General features: G+C 39.2%; 1 protein-coding gene across 1 annotated transcript in view; it reads left to right on the forward strand.

Annotated features, from left to right (window-relative positions):
• TMCC3 (transmembrane and coiled-coil domain family 3) overlaps window positions 1-10,009 on the forward strand; it is a 74,532-nt gene extending 64,523 nt beyond the window's left edge. Inside the window, exon 4 of the mRNA XM_063447096.1 lies at window positions 6,097-10,009. Coding sequence (XP_063303166.1) covers window positions 6,097-6,399 — 303 coding nt within the window. The 3' untranslated portion in view covers window positions 6,400-10,009. The remainder of the gene's footprint in view (window positions 1-6,096) is intronic.
• The last annotated feature ends 5,076 nt before the right edge of the window (window positions 10,010-15,085 follow it).

Raw genomic sequence — 15,085 nt, forward strand, 5'->3', positions numbered from 1 at the left:
ACTTAGTGTAGATGTGCTCAGTTTACACAATGGGATAAATTATCTGAACTCCACTGCTATTAAATCTACCAGTCATCTTTTAGACCGTCATCTTATTGATTTTGACAGGTTATTAAATGCATGGAGATGAGGTGCCAACTGTGCTCATATTGAAAACCTGCTTTTTTTTTAATTTTTAATTTTTTTTAATAGTTTCGCAGAGAAACATAAAAAGGGACTTTTTTTTCTTTAATAATTTAAATCCTATACATTCATATCATATTTTAAATGTTATATTTTTCAGTAGATAATGCAGTTGATTTTTTTTTTTTTTTTTTTAAATCTTTGTACAATAAGCCTGCTTGCACAATTTTTACTCATGTTAAAGGATGGATTTAGAAAGCTTGCATAGGTAAATAAAGGCGTCATCGTATTTCAACTTACCAATGTGTGCTCTTATATAGAAATAGCTACACCTTTCTGGTTAACCCGCCTTTGTCTTAGTCATGGAAAAAAAAATAGAGAAGTTGGTGGAACAAAGGTCCACTTGCTGTTCATTTTAAAGGGACACTATAGTCACCATAACAAACACAGCTTATTGTATTTGTTATGGTGAGTATAATCAGTCCCTGCAGACTTTTTGCAGTAAACACTGTCTTTTCAGAGAAAATGCAGTGTTTACATTACAGCCTAGTTATATCTCTAATGGGAAAGCGTTGTGATTGGTTCAGATCACCACGTCTGATTATATCAGCCAAGCAGGCAGATGATGGGCAGAACCAGCAACTAGTAGACTGGAATCAAAGTAAGATTTTACTGTATTTACGGGGGAAGGGGGCTAGATGGTTGTTTTAACACTCTATAGGGTCAGGAACACATGCTTGTGTTCCTGACCCTATAGTGTTCCTTGAAACTGTTTTTAATATCTTTTTATTTTTTTTATAAAATATTTTTTAAAGAGTTTGCTTTTCTGTTGTTGAATTTTAACGCAAGTGTATGTGCCTGTGTATTAAATAATCAATACCCAAAAAAAAGTTATTTTGATTTAAAAAAAAAAAATAGGTGATAGAACCATATTTTATTGCTGCAAGACACATTGGCAGCATGTATAGAAATCGCTCATCCCCCTACTACTTACATTTATAGTGTATGGATACGAAATCCATCATAGTCTTTACTGGAGTGAGACAGACATTGTAAATAGATTCTGGTTGAGGCTTCATGCATTTAGAGGAATACCAATGCGGCTATAAAATACAGCAGCCCATATGATCAATTAACCTTGATCCTGCTTCAATTTAGTGTAATATGATGCTGGTCCCTTATTTGGAAGCTAAGATCCATAAAGCTTATTTTATGTTTACAAGACCAAGTTTTATTTGCTTGCAAAAACATTATAGAATCAGAAGGCTAAACTGATGTAATTTATATTATATATAAAGTCCTTGGTCCCTGTTCTCCTGGGTTTGTATCACAGTCTCTGAGTGGCCCCCAGCTATCTCGGAGACTGTTGGTGCCACCCAAAGTTGGACGAGCGAATGCATTAATTACTTTCTTTATTAGCAGAGCAATAGATAATTGCACAGCTGTGGGCTCTGTGAGAGACCTGGTCAATGAGCTCTAGTGGCTATATTCCTTAATGTATAGTGCACCCCTTTAACAAATCTAAAAACCCAGTATTGTGGAACTACTAATCTCCTGTTCTATACAATGTTAACATACAAATTCCCAATGAACTCATGCTTTTTGCGTGTCCTGAGACAAGAAACAAGTGAACCAGTGATAATTTAGATTTTAATAGTTACTTTTGTAGATATGGTAGTCTTAATACACATTTAGGCAAGATTACAGATCAGTAAGGCTGCAACTAGTAAGCTATTTTTCTTATATTTAGTTCTCATGTTTTTTGTTTTTTTATTCCCATTAGTGTCTTTTATTTGTTTTTTTTGTCTTTTGTAAATAGTGCTTCCAACACATTTTGTTACAGTAGCCTTCGGTACGATTGCCAACAACATGTCATGTACATCTTCCTGCGTTACAATAAATATGATCATTATTTTGTCAAAATCGGTTCAAAAGCTCGACAGGAAAAGAACTGTAACATTCTGATGACAAGAAATTACTAGCGAAAAAAAAATAAAAAATCTCAAATAGCTGGCCTGTATCTAGAATTGTACTCTCTAAAAGCATTTGCGATAGAATAAATGATATACATAAAATGGAAAATTTCACTTGTATCCATGGAGATTACATTTTTAAATGCTCACACTATTATTGAGTTCATTTAACATTAAAAACTGGGTTCAAAACACCTGCTGGTGAGTTTTAAAGATGGTGGGGTTCTAGACGCTGCCTCAATGGCGGATCCAGAGCCTGATCTCGGGAGGGGCACTTGTAGATTATTTAAAGAAATAATCCAGACACAATAACCACTACAGCTCAGTGTAGTGGTTATGGTGTCAATAGTGCCGGGACCCCCTCCCAGAGTAAGTAGTCAAACCGTTTGACAACTTACCTGAGGTCTGCTGGTAAATGGGGCTGTAGTAGGGTATAGGAGAAGTGGTGTGTGTGTGTAGGGGGGGCAGTGTGTGTGTGTGTGTGTGTGTGTGTGTGAAGGTTGTAGTGTGTGAGTGAGGGCGGCAGTGTATGTCAGGGATGCAGTTTGTGTGGGACAGTATGTGTGTGTAACAGTTGCAGTGTGGGCAATGTGTGTGTATGGGGGGCAGTGTGGGCAATGTGTGTGTATGGGGGGCAGTGTGTGTGTGTGTATGGGGGGCAGTGTGTGTGTGTGTATGGGGGGCAGTGTGTGTGTGTGTATGGGGGGCAGTGTGTGTGTGTGTATGGGGGGCAGTGTGTGTGTGTGTATGGGGGGCAGTGTGTGTGTGTGTGTGTATGGGGGGCTGTGTGTGTGTGTGTATGGGGGACAGTGTGTGTGTGTGTGTGTGTGTGTGTATGGGGGGCAGTGTGTGTGTGTGTGTATGGGGGGCAGTGTGTGTGTGTATGGGGGGGCAGTGTGTGTGTGTGTGTGTATGGGGGGGCAGTGTGTGTGTGTGTGTATGGGGGGGCAGTGTGTGTGTGTGTGTGTATGGGGGGCAGTGTGTGTGTGTGTGTATGGGGAGCAGTGTGTGTGTATGGGACAGTATGTGTGTATGGCGGCAATGTGTGTGTATGGGACAGTATGTGTGTATGGGACAGTATGTGTGTATGGCGGCAATGTGTGTGCATGGGGGGCAGTGTGTGTGTATGGCGGCAATGTGTGTGCATGGGGGGCAGTGTGTGTGTGTACGGGTGGCAGTGTGTGTAGAGTGTGTGTGATAAGGGTAGGGGGGCTTTTTTCATTAATATATATATATATATATATATATTTTTATTTTTTTATTTTTTTTATTTTATTAAAATAAATATTGATGTCCCCCCTCCCTTCTTACCTTTACTGGGAGGAGGGGGGCATTTCTTGATCCCTGGTCGTCCCAGTGGGATTCCCTGGTGGTCAGGTGGGTATTCCCTGGTGGCCCAGTGGGGAGAGTGAACTCTAGCCCGTGCTCCAGGGCTAGAGTTCACTCTCGCGCCCGCAGGAGCTGCAGGCTGAGCTCCCGGGTCCTCTCTCTGTCCCTCCCTCCCCTGCCGGCTGTCAGCATAGTGCCTGCGGACTGGGGAGGGACAATTGCCCCGTTGCCCCCCCCCTGGATCCGCCACTGCGCTGCCTTTGGAATTTGAATCCACTTCTTCATACTGTTAGAGTGGTTAAAGGAACACTATCATTAGAAATAAAAAAGAGAATTAAGTGTGTAAGGCACTTCAGTGAAATTAAAGTAAAAACAATCCTGGTATATAAAAGTGCTTCCCCACCACTCCAATCCAAGATGTACGTCATAAAACAGAAAATATACGGGGGGGGGAGGGGTGTGGCCAAGCGATTGAACCGAATGGCCACACGGTCTCAGAGCTCCGAGACACTGCAAGAGATTTTGCCATTTTACCCGCAGCACTGCCCGACCGGGATAACTGTAGAGGCAGGAGTAAGACCCGCACTACGATATTGGTAAAAATAAAAAGATAAAGCCCGACAAACCCCGTCTGGGCCACGATATAGGCGCACTCCTGAGACAGGCACAGCAGGCCCAAAATGGCCGACCACCCTGAGGCCTATTCAGACCTGTCCGACGAACTGTCCCAGGAAGACGATGAGGACGCAATGCCGGCGAGACCGACACCAGCCGCAAAATCGGAGAGCCCAGACAAGGAACCAGTAACAACAGTGGTGCTTAAAAACCTGCTGGCGGATTTACAACACAACATCCTGGCAGATATGGCAAATCTGCGCGCAGACCTCCGGGGCCTGACAGGCCGGCTCAAAACTGTGTAGGCTACTACAGGGGAACATGCACAGCAAATAGCCTCAATGCAACAAACAATCCTGGGGCTCCAAAAACAGAACAAAACATACAATACTAGATTCGCGATGCTGGAAGACATGAGCGGCAAAAATAACTTGAAAATCAGGGGGGTTCCACAGGCCGTACCCGCAGAGGAACTACCACATATGCTGAGGCGCCTCTCGGTGGCATTGCTATCCCCAAGACAGGCCAAATCAATGTCCCTGGATGATTGCTTCCGCATACCAAAAGCGCCTAAGGCCCCAGCAGCAGCCCCGCGGGACCTAATAGTCCACTTCCACAATGGAAGGGACAAAGCAGCATTACTCGCAGCCCTTAAGAACCAGGACCCCTACAACTTTGAGGGAATGCAGCTTACCTTCTACCTAGACCTATCAGGAGGTACCTTGGTGTGGTGGAGGTCCCTCAGACCGTTCACTACTCTCCTCTGGCAGAAAGGCATCCAATACCACTGGCGACTGACGAGAACTCTACTGATCCTCCACGGAGAAACACGGCACACAGTCCGCGACATCACTGAAGCAATGTCCATAATGCCCACGCTGGGACTGCCGATGGACTCACTGCCTCCAGATGGACCTCAAAGGGTTGAAACCGCAACCCAACGATGGGACCCGGCGAAAGTGACCGCATTTGTCCCCCGGAAGCCCCCTGTGGTCTTGCCTGCAGTGGTGACTATTTGAACTCTCGCCAGTGCCACGTTATGCCTAAACATACACAGTAACACTAAGTTACACTTAACCGTAAAAACCATGCTCCCCTCGTTATGGCATACATTAGGCTGCACTCTCAAAACCGCATCGCACCCCCACTCCTGTAGAACGGCTACTTGACCGTACACGAACACCCCCACTCCCGATTGAACCACCCACTGAACGGCACATGCAGCTCCTTAACCAGGCGCTGCACCCCCAGCCCTAACAATAGACCCAGCGCATCGGATAAATGCTGCAACACAGACCTAGCAGACTAGCAACGAGTCTCTAATAATATATACAAGCAGGTAACCTTGTCAGCAGATATGTAACACAAGTTTAATTCCACATGCTTAATCTTATGCACACCACCTGTAACTACTATCAGATTATTGCTTATCCTCGGTATGCCAGACTTAACAGGTACACATCACATGCTTTGCTATAACACCCATACCCTCTTAGAACAAAAGCTACATCACTCATACTTATTAAAAAAATGTGCAGATCCTTTGTTAGCCACGTTGTAAATGTTGTATTAATGCTTAGCCCTGGACTGCTGTCGTGGCACCATGGGCCCGTTTGTCATTATGCGCACTGCAAAAATAAATAAATTTAAAAAAACAGAAAATATACCAGTGAAAACAAAAAGCCAGGTGCCACAAACTGTATAAAGAAAGTATGAAAATACAAACATGAATGTGTGTGTATATATGTGTGTGTATATATATATATATATATATATATATATATATATATATATATATATATATATATATATATATATATATATATATATAATTAGAAAACAATGAGCCGAAACGTTGTTTTTGTTCTGCACCTTATTATAAAGCTGCCTACTGGAGAAACGACCAGATGTGCCCTGATCTACATTGTTCTATTGATATAATAAATAGCCTTTAGACTGTCAGCTTGCGTAAAGAGAACATATAAAGAGAAGATATGTATGTGTATATCCTATCCGTATATACAATGTTAACATTACTACTTTGTTTGTCTATTAGGAAGCGTTGGAGTCCTGCCAGACACGAGTCTCTAAACTGGAGCTTCACCAGCAGGAACAATTAGCGGTTCAGTCTGAAACCGTGAATGCCAAAGTACTCCTGGGGAAATGTATAAACATAGTCCTTGCCTTAATAACTGTTGTCCTGGTTTTTGTCTCCACAATTGCAAAATTCACGGCACCAATGATGAAGAGCCGCTTCCATATAATCTGCACATTCGTCGCAGTGACTATACTCGCAATACTTTGTAAGAACTGGGATCATATAGTGTGCGCTATAGAACGCATCATCATGCCAAGGTGAACATACAGTTATGTGCTCACGCATTCACCACCACGTTCATGAACTGAAAAAAGCCTCATATCAAAAAGTTTTCATCGACACATTTTTCAGCTGTTTGGAATGTAGTTCCGAACCATATTCCTAGTAGACTGTTGTATTCCTTCATTTGACATGCTCACCTTTACATGTTGCCTTAACTACATTTCTTCAATTAAACGACCGGTTGGGTTGTAGAAGTCACTAAAAGGTGGAGTTTTTGGGAACGATCTCAAGCTCACTAAACAACCACTGTGCACCTGGTTCCAGAGACACCGATGTCTGGATTGCAGTGGATCTGGCCTAGCACAGTCTACCTGCATTGCGTTAAAGATTTCAAAGTGGAATCTTTGCAGCCTGGCTTGGATCACCAAAACCAGGCCTTTTTTTATTTTTATTTGTAAATAACGCACCTTTCTATTCTTGTGGATTCTGATGTAGGGGTTGCTTTTAACCCACTGACAGCATCACATTTTTACCCCCAAATGAACAAGAACTGGGCATTTGACTAAAGAACCAAACACCCACATTTATTGAATGTCATTTAAAATATATTTTCTGAGCTGTATAGATGAGCAGCTGAAATTGGTATGTACCTGGGGGGGTAACACTGACATAGAAGGAATCTGAGATAAAAGAAAATAGTGGTTTACAAATCACATATATATCTATTTCTAGGTAAATATATAATTATTTCAATTAATCTATTTTTTTTTATAAAGTGTGATATAAAAACAGCTTGTTCATTTTTGTTTTCATTCCGAATAAAGCACTATACAGTGTGGTTATCTGCCAACACGTTAAAAAAACCAAAACAGATTTTACTTAAAATATGTTTTGTAGCATTTGATGCCCATCTGTTTAGTGCTTAAGCCACATCTTCACTGCTAATCGTCGGCTAAAATACTTTGCATGCGTGGCGTGATATTTGGCCGTTTTATTTGTTTCTCCGGTGATATGCTGCTGTAGGGTAAGATTGATGAATAACTTAATTTTGTGGTATGAGAAAAAAATAGGATAATGTGTTTCTGCTGTTCAAAATTTAATGCTTGGGTAATACAAAGGATTGTGGAGTTGTCATGACAAAAATTTAATATATGTTTGCGTCATGTCTATGTTGTCTTTTAAGAGTATCTTACAGACATTTTAATTCCAGCTGATATATTGGGATCCAGAATGGGTGTCTAATATTTAACTTTCTCAAAATTCAGTTGTTTAGCACTAGCTGAAAATGGGATGTGGATAAGGTATTTTTTTATCATGCCTGTAAAAAACCAATTATTGATATAAAAGTCCAGTTTAATCAGGCAACTGAATAGGTAATTGTGTCCTTATAATAATTATAGGTTCGTTTTATCATGCCAAATTAAATTTATCTGTTACGTTTCAAACTAAAATGTAAAAATCCAGACGTGGCTCTGTCATCAAAACATATTTGCAATATCATACAGCAAATTTAAACCAGTAAACCGTTTTGAAACTTTGTTACAGAGGGTTTATATCAAAACAACACTTCGTTAGACACATTCTAATTTAGCTGATTACTTTTCCTTCAGTTCAGTAATTGACTGAGCAGTTCTAATGATGCAGTTCAGAGAATCAATATGGATATCTCCCAAGTCTCAAGTCAATGCAAAGTTTTACTTGTCTAGTCTTGGGGCCCATCAATAGCTGATTTACACAATCTGTAAAACTTTGGAAATTGTAGAAACTTTAAAAAGGGATTTATTATTTTTTTTTTTTTTTCAACAGAGCCAGTTACTATAATGGGTTATTCCAAGCATCATAACCACTGCAACTCGCTGTAATTATGCCAGGAGTACCCTGGCACTTTTTCACAGTAATGGGGCACATAGATTAGCAACACTTTGCCCTCATACCTGATTCTACATCGGCTTTTGATGCTCCCTGGTGGTCTAGCGGAAGATGTCTGGCTTCTGAAGTGGTCATGGTGCTTGGAGTAGACCTTTAATAACCACAATCTGGTGCCCCACTGTAAGGGATCCTTGTATAGATGTGGTAATACACCCTGTTGTTATTAATTTACAGCCTCCCTCCAGCAAAATAGTATGGCAGGTTTATATCAGAGATTTACATTTGTTGGATTTTCACGAGCTAGAAGTTTTCACATGTATAGCATGGTGAATATTCTTCTCCTGCCCTATTGTATTCTTTAGAATATCAATCATTGTTTGTCCATAATATACATAGCTAGTGAATTTTAACTGGTTTTTAAGTGTCAAACAAATCTTTGTGTACTAAATGTTTACAAATGTCAATCGTTGCAACTGACTTAAATTGCAATCTGCTTAGGTGCTGCATGAATCCTATCCAGTCACTTGAAAAAAATATATATTTTGAAACACAGCGTAGATTTACAGAGTGAACAATGCTTATTCCCCCGCCCCCCACCCACAATCTAAAATAGCATCACTAGCATTTTTGTAATAACCTTCTATAATTGTTATAGTTGTTTTAATTTGACAAGATTAAAGAGGTGCTGTCTCTTCACCAGGATTTTAGTATTGTGCTGCGTATCTCCTGCATCTTGCAAGTTTATGATTGTGAGGTCTGCAAAATAAAATTAAATATAGCAACTCAAGATCACTCAATTTTTGGGACGGATTACCTCCATCTTGCCCCTGTCAGTCATTGTTATAGGTTCTGCACTTTGTATCTGTCAATCGGCAGAGAGAGAGCTTATAGAATGTTTTTATTCAACAGTATAATTTCCACTGAAGTAACTGTTCCTCTTTCAATGTGCTGTGCTTCTATCTCTGACCATCATCACAGAGAGTCTAATTTGCTAGGTTTGACATTCTTTGTAGTACAGCAAATAGGTGGAGCAGTGAATAACAAATATTGTAAATACTTCATTCTTTGTGACCGTTACTGAAAACATCATAGAGAGGTGCTTTAAGCTTTCAAAAAGAATGTAACTCTATGGTATATTGTTTTTACTGTCAGTTATACCAGGGACATATTTCTCCAGCTCCCTAATATGTACAAAGTAGCACTGCAGAACAGACTAGAGAAAACATTTCTGCTAACATCATTAAGAAAAGATAGATGCACATAAAATTACACGTTTATTTAAGAATTGTAAAATTAATTAACATTGCTCTCTCTATAATTGACTTGCACCCAAAAGGAAATCAATTGTACATTTGAAAGCTCTGAAAACCGTTTGTTATGTAATAGATTTTTATGCAAGATTAAATACTGTATTTTCTTTATTCTATATTTTGATATGAGAGAGTCATCGTCCACGGAAAACCCCCAACTACTATGAATGGAGCTGAATTGATGGGAACAAAAAATAGAGGGGTGGAATGAGATTGTAAACAAATATATGTATATATAAAAAATATGTAAATGTATGAATTATAAACTACTTTGTTGAATAATTGTATTTTTTTTTTTTAAGAATTTTGAAAGATTATTAACGAAGGATGCTGCCAGCTTGTTGACCTTCTTGATGAGCGTTTATGAACCGCATTGTTTCTTGGTTCACTTGCTAACCTGCTGCAGTTCATGCAGACATTCTGTAATGTTGAACCTGTGTAAACATAAAACTTTTTTTTTCCGCAAATTACATATGCGTTGTTAATTACTTCCCACTTTAAAGATTCTTTTCTTAACCTGCTCCTTATTAAAGCAGCACTATCATGTTTGTTTTTTACTGTCCTTATGCTTTTTTTTTTTTTTTTTAAACCCCTTAAGACCGCAGTGCGTTCTATGCCGTCCCTATTTTGGTGGCTCTAAACGCCGCAGGGCGACATAGAAGGCCCTGCGATCTTTTGTACTTACCCAGTCGCCGGCGATCCCACGCCGGCGATTGCGGTATGGGGATTTACCTGGGAGCCCAGGGAGTCCCCCTCCGTCCTCTTCAGCCCCCCTGGGCCATGTGATCGCAAGGTCCTTGCAAGGACCTCGCGATCACATGGATGGCATAGCCGTCCATGTCAATGCCAGCAGGGGGAGTGCCTGTAATGACAGGTACTCCCCCTGCTGCCTGAAAATAAAATAAAATAAGTTAATACAGTGTAAAAATAATATATACTTAGATCATATATATATTTATTATATATATGATCTAAGTATATATATATATACACATATACACACATACACATACTGTCTACGTGTTTTTTAATATTAATATATACATAATTATATATATTAATATCAAAATACACGTACAATGATAGTGATTAAATATATATATAATTTTATATATATATATATATATATTAAAAAAATAAATATATAAATACGTTAAAAAATAAAATTACAAAAATAATAAAAAATAGATAAATATACATGCGTAATTTCGTTCTAACTGTATTTTAAAATTAATATATAGATATCAAAATACATGTAGAACAAAATATATACATAAGTATATACCACTATATATATATATATATATATATATATATATATACCTATATATATATAAATAAAAATTATATACATATAATATAATTCTATGTATATATTTATGTAATAATTTTACATAATTAGGTCATTTTATTAATACAATTTGCAGGACCTACCTGACAACCCAGGCCGAAAGTTCAGAGAATTTAATTTTCTAGCACTATATTTAACCCTGTAACTTTCCAAGACTCCATAAAACCTGTACATGGTGGGTACTGTTTTACTCGGAAGACTTCGCTGAACACAAATATTAGTGTTTCAAAACCGTAAAATGTATTACAACGACAATATCGTCAGTGAAATTTTTTGCATTTTTCACACACAAATGGCACTTACACTGACGATATAATTGTTGTGATACATTTTACTGTTTTGAAATACTAATATTTGTGTTCAGCAAAGTCTCCTGAGTATAACAGTACCCCTCATGTGCAGGTTTTATGGTGTTTTCAAAAGTTACAGAGTCAAATAAGGCTTGCATTTCAGTTTTTTCACATTCAAATTTGCCAGGTTGCCTTTGAGACCGTACGGTAGCCCAGAAATGAAAATTACCCCCATGATGGCATACCATTTGCAATAGCAGACAACCCAGGGTATTGCAAATAGGGTATGTTCAGTTTTTTTTAGTAGCCACTTAGTCACAAACACTGGCCAAAACTTGCGTTCAAATTAGGTTTTTGGATTTTCAAATATTAACACTAACTTTGGCCAGTGTTTGTGACCAAGTGGCTACTAAAAAAGACTGGACATACTCCATTTGCAATACCTTGGGTTGTCTACGTTTGCAAATGGTATGCCATCATGGGGGTAATTCTTATTCCTGGGCTACCATATGGTCTCAAAGGCAATGTAACCAATCTGGCGAATTTCAATGTGAACAAACTGAAATATGTAACACGCTATATTTGACCCTGTAACTTCCCAAAACACCATAAAACCTGTACATCGGGGCTACTGTTTTACACGTGAGACATCGCTCAATGCAAATATTCACAGTTACTGTTGATGTTACTAATGTTACTGCAGTAAAAGCAAACAGTATTTTGACATTCACAGTTAAAATGTCACGTAGAACTAAAGAAATTCTTATTTTCCCCATTTTTTTATATTTTTGTCATATTAAATTATGTTCCAAACCTAAATATTTGATGTTAAACGAAAGCCCTGTTTCTCCTGAATAAAATGACATATAATAAGTGTGGGTGCATTTAATATGAAAGAGGTGAATTACGGTTGGACAGACATATAGCGCAAATGCCAGGTTTTGTTTTGATCACAACTTGTACATTTGGCTGCGGTTTTAAGGGGTTAAGTTTATTAATGTTCAAATGAAAAAACAAACAAAAAATAAAACAGATGGTTGTATAGGAAGGTGTACAGAACACTGGTGAGACCTCACTTGGAATATTGTACGCAGTATTGGAGACTGTATCTCCAGGAGGATATTGATACTTTAGAGAGAGTTCAGAGAAGGGCTACTAAACTGTTTCATGGATTGCAGGATAAAACTTACCAGGAAAGGTTAAAGAATCTTAACATGTATAGCTTGGAGGAAAGATGAGACGGGGGATACGATAGAAACATTTAAATACATAAAGGGTATCAACACAGTAGAGGAGAAGAAAAACTACCACATCAAGAGGACATAGTCTTAAATTAGAGGGACAAAGGTTTAAAAATAATATCAGGAAGTATTACTTTACTGAGAGGGTAGTGGATGCATGGAATAGCCTTCCAGCTGAAGTGGTAGAAGTTAACACAGTAAAGGAGTTTAAGCAATTTAGAAAATTGGGCAGACTAGATTAGCCGAATGGTTCTTATCTGCCGTCACATTCTATGTTTCAATGTAAGTAAGCTTCAAAGAATCCAATCTCCTGGCTAGTTTAAACCCGACTGCCGTTGCTTAGATAAGTGATCTAAAACTTATTCCTCTTGGCACATCAACAGTCTAGGTTTTCCACTCACTCTTGGCTGCCTCCTTGTTAATAAAATTTTTGCCTTGAATTTCCTGGTCTTCAGAGATATACTTGTCCACTTTGTCCTTATTTTGTGTAAAATAAATTACTACATTTATAAAAATCCATGTGCTGTACTTGACCTGCTTATCCAGGATTGAGACTTCTGTTGTCCTATACCCTGGCTTCCTCCTGACTATGCCCTCTGTCTGATTCACCATACGAAGGCTTTTACATCTACCTCGGCCATTTTAAGGACTGGTAAAGTGCCTCTCTCTCCCTTTATCCTATCCAATATTGATTAATTATATTAAGCTACTTTACATAGCCTGTATCACTTTCTATTCCTTAACGTTCTCCTACAGTAGTCTACTGGAGTGCCTGATGCAGGTAGCCAGCAATATGTCTGGCTAATGTGGACTTATACATCGCTGAGTAACTGTTTAAAGAAGTTAGAGACAACTATTAGTGACCTATAGTTACTCAGTTGGAAGTATACACAGAAGAATTGTGTGTGTGTGTGTATATATATATATATATATATATGTGTATATATATATATAATATAGTTGTGTTAAGGGCTCATGATAGTACAGAAGATACAAACACTGATAAGTGTAGGATGGTATTAAAAGAGCAAGTCGGTTGTGGTGTGCCGGAACCGACGATGAGGTAGGCCTGTAAATAAAGAGGGCCCACCAAGAAGAAATGTAAAGAGAAAAGGAGTTAATAATGAGGAGTGGGTGGGAGGGTGATGCAGCGCTGACCTCGAACGATATGGAGCCAGGTAAGGGGTGTCCCTTAAGTAGGGAAGAGGTGTGTCATACGCCCCTCCCACAATTACAGGCCAAAAGGCCTTAATACTTGTGTTAAGGGCTCATGATAGTACAGAAGATACAAACACTGATAAGTGTAGGATGGTATTAAAAGAGCAAGTCGGTTGTGGTGTGCCGGAACCGACGATGAGGTAGGCCTGTAAATAAAGAGGGCAAAAGTAGAAAATCAAATTTATTACATACCAGCAATATACATACTTTAACCAGACATGTCTTGAAAGGCATTTCTTACTTCTTGTACCGGGTTAGGTATGTATCTAGAGTAAGCCTATGATTTCCAGCGCCCTAGTGACTTGATAACATGAACTGGAATGTTTGCACTGGATGCTGTGGAGGCCGCTCCTATGCGGAAGGAGTAGCCCGAATAGTTAGCTGATTTGAGGCCCAGCTGTGCAAGTAAAGACCTGACGTGTGTCATAAAGGTAGTGGTAGTGAGTACCGAACCTTGTAGACTGAAAGTGGTTGAGATGGTGGTTCGTTGTTATGCTGGGTATATGAGTCCAATAGTTTGACGGGGCTCCACCTGTTGTGAGTAGGATAGTACTTAACCTCTACTGAAAGTGCATGTTGACTGGTTTTGGAGCGAGGCAGAGTCAAGATATAATAGTCCATGTGTTTTGTTAAGTGTGAATGAAGTAGGATGTGAGTGGACTGTGTTGTGCTGATGGCGGTAAATTCTCTTGGTCTCAAGAAACCATGAACAAGGCTACGTATATGGCGGTTTTAACGATGAGGTTTGTGTTGTTGGCAAAGGGTTTAAATCTAGTGAATTGTATAAGTCTTTAAAAATATGGAAATCTATGGGTAGCCTCTGGGCCGTACGTGGGGGTTCGGATCTCTGAATACCCCTAAGGATGTTCTTAATTGGTAGGAGGACACTTGATTTGTCTGGTTGTAAAGTTAGCATGTGATGTTGGATGCCTGTCAGATATGGTTTGATTGTGTTGTTTGATAGTTTGAGTTTGAGGTGGCAAAAAGAAGCAAAGCCCAACCAGGATGTCACGATGAAAGGTTGTAAGATGTTGTGTTCAGAAAGGAATCTTTAAATCAAATGAAAGCTCTATCGTAAGTTTCCCGGGTATTAGTAGACAGTGCTAATTGGGACAATGTTCTGCTATGTTGCATAATAGCATCTAGTCCATTACTAGATGGTGGAATAGTGGGGTGTTCATGGCTGTGAGTGCGGCTGACGGGAGTATTTGACAAAGAGCCTGGAAATTAAAGCGAGACAAATGGTCAGCAGCAGTGTTACATACACCTGGAACATGAATACAAAACAAGAGAAAATTATGACATGCAGCCAGCCAAGTGAGCTTCCTCAAGAATCTCATAATAGTCAGTGATTTGGATCGGCCTTGTTTATAATGTGACAAGTTACTTGGTTGTCTGAGTAGCAACGTACAGACGAACCTGCCCATAAATGCACCCATGCCACGG

The sequence above is a fragment of the Pelobates fuscus genome, chromosome 3 (assembly GCF_036172605.1).
Source record: "Pelobates fuscus isolate aPelFus1 chromosome 3, aPelFus1.pri, whole genome shotgun sequence".
NCBI lineage: Eukaryota > Metazoa > Chordata > Amphibia > Anura > Pelobatidae > Pelobates > Pelobates fuscus.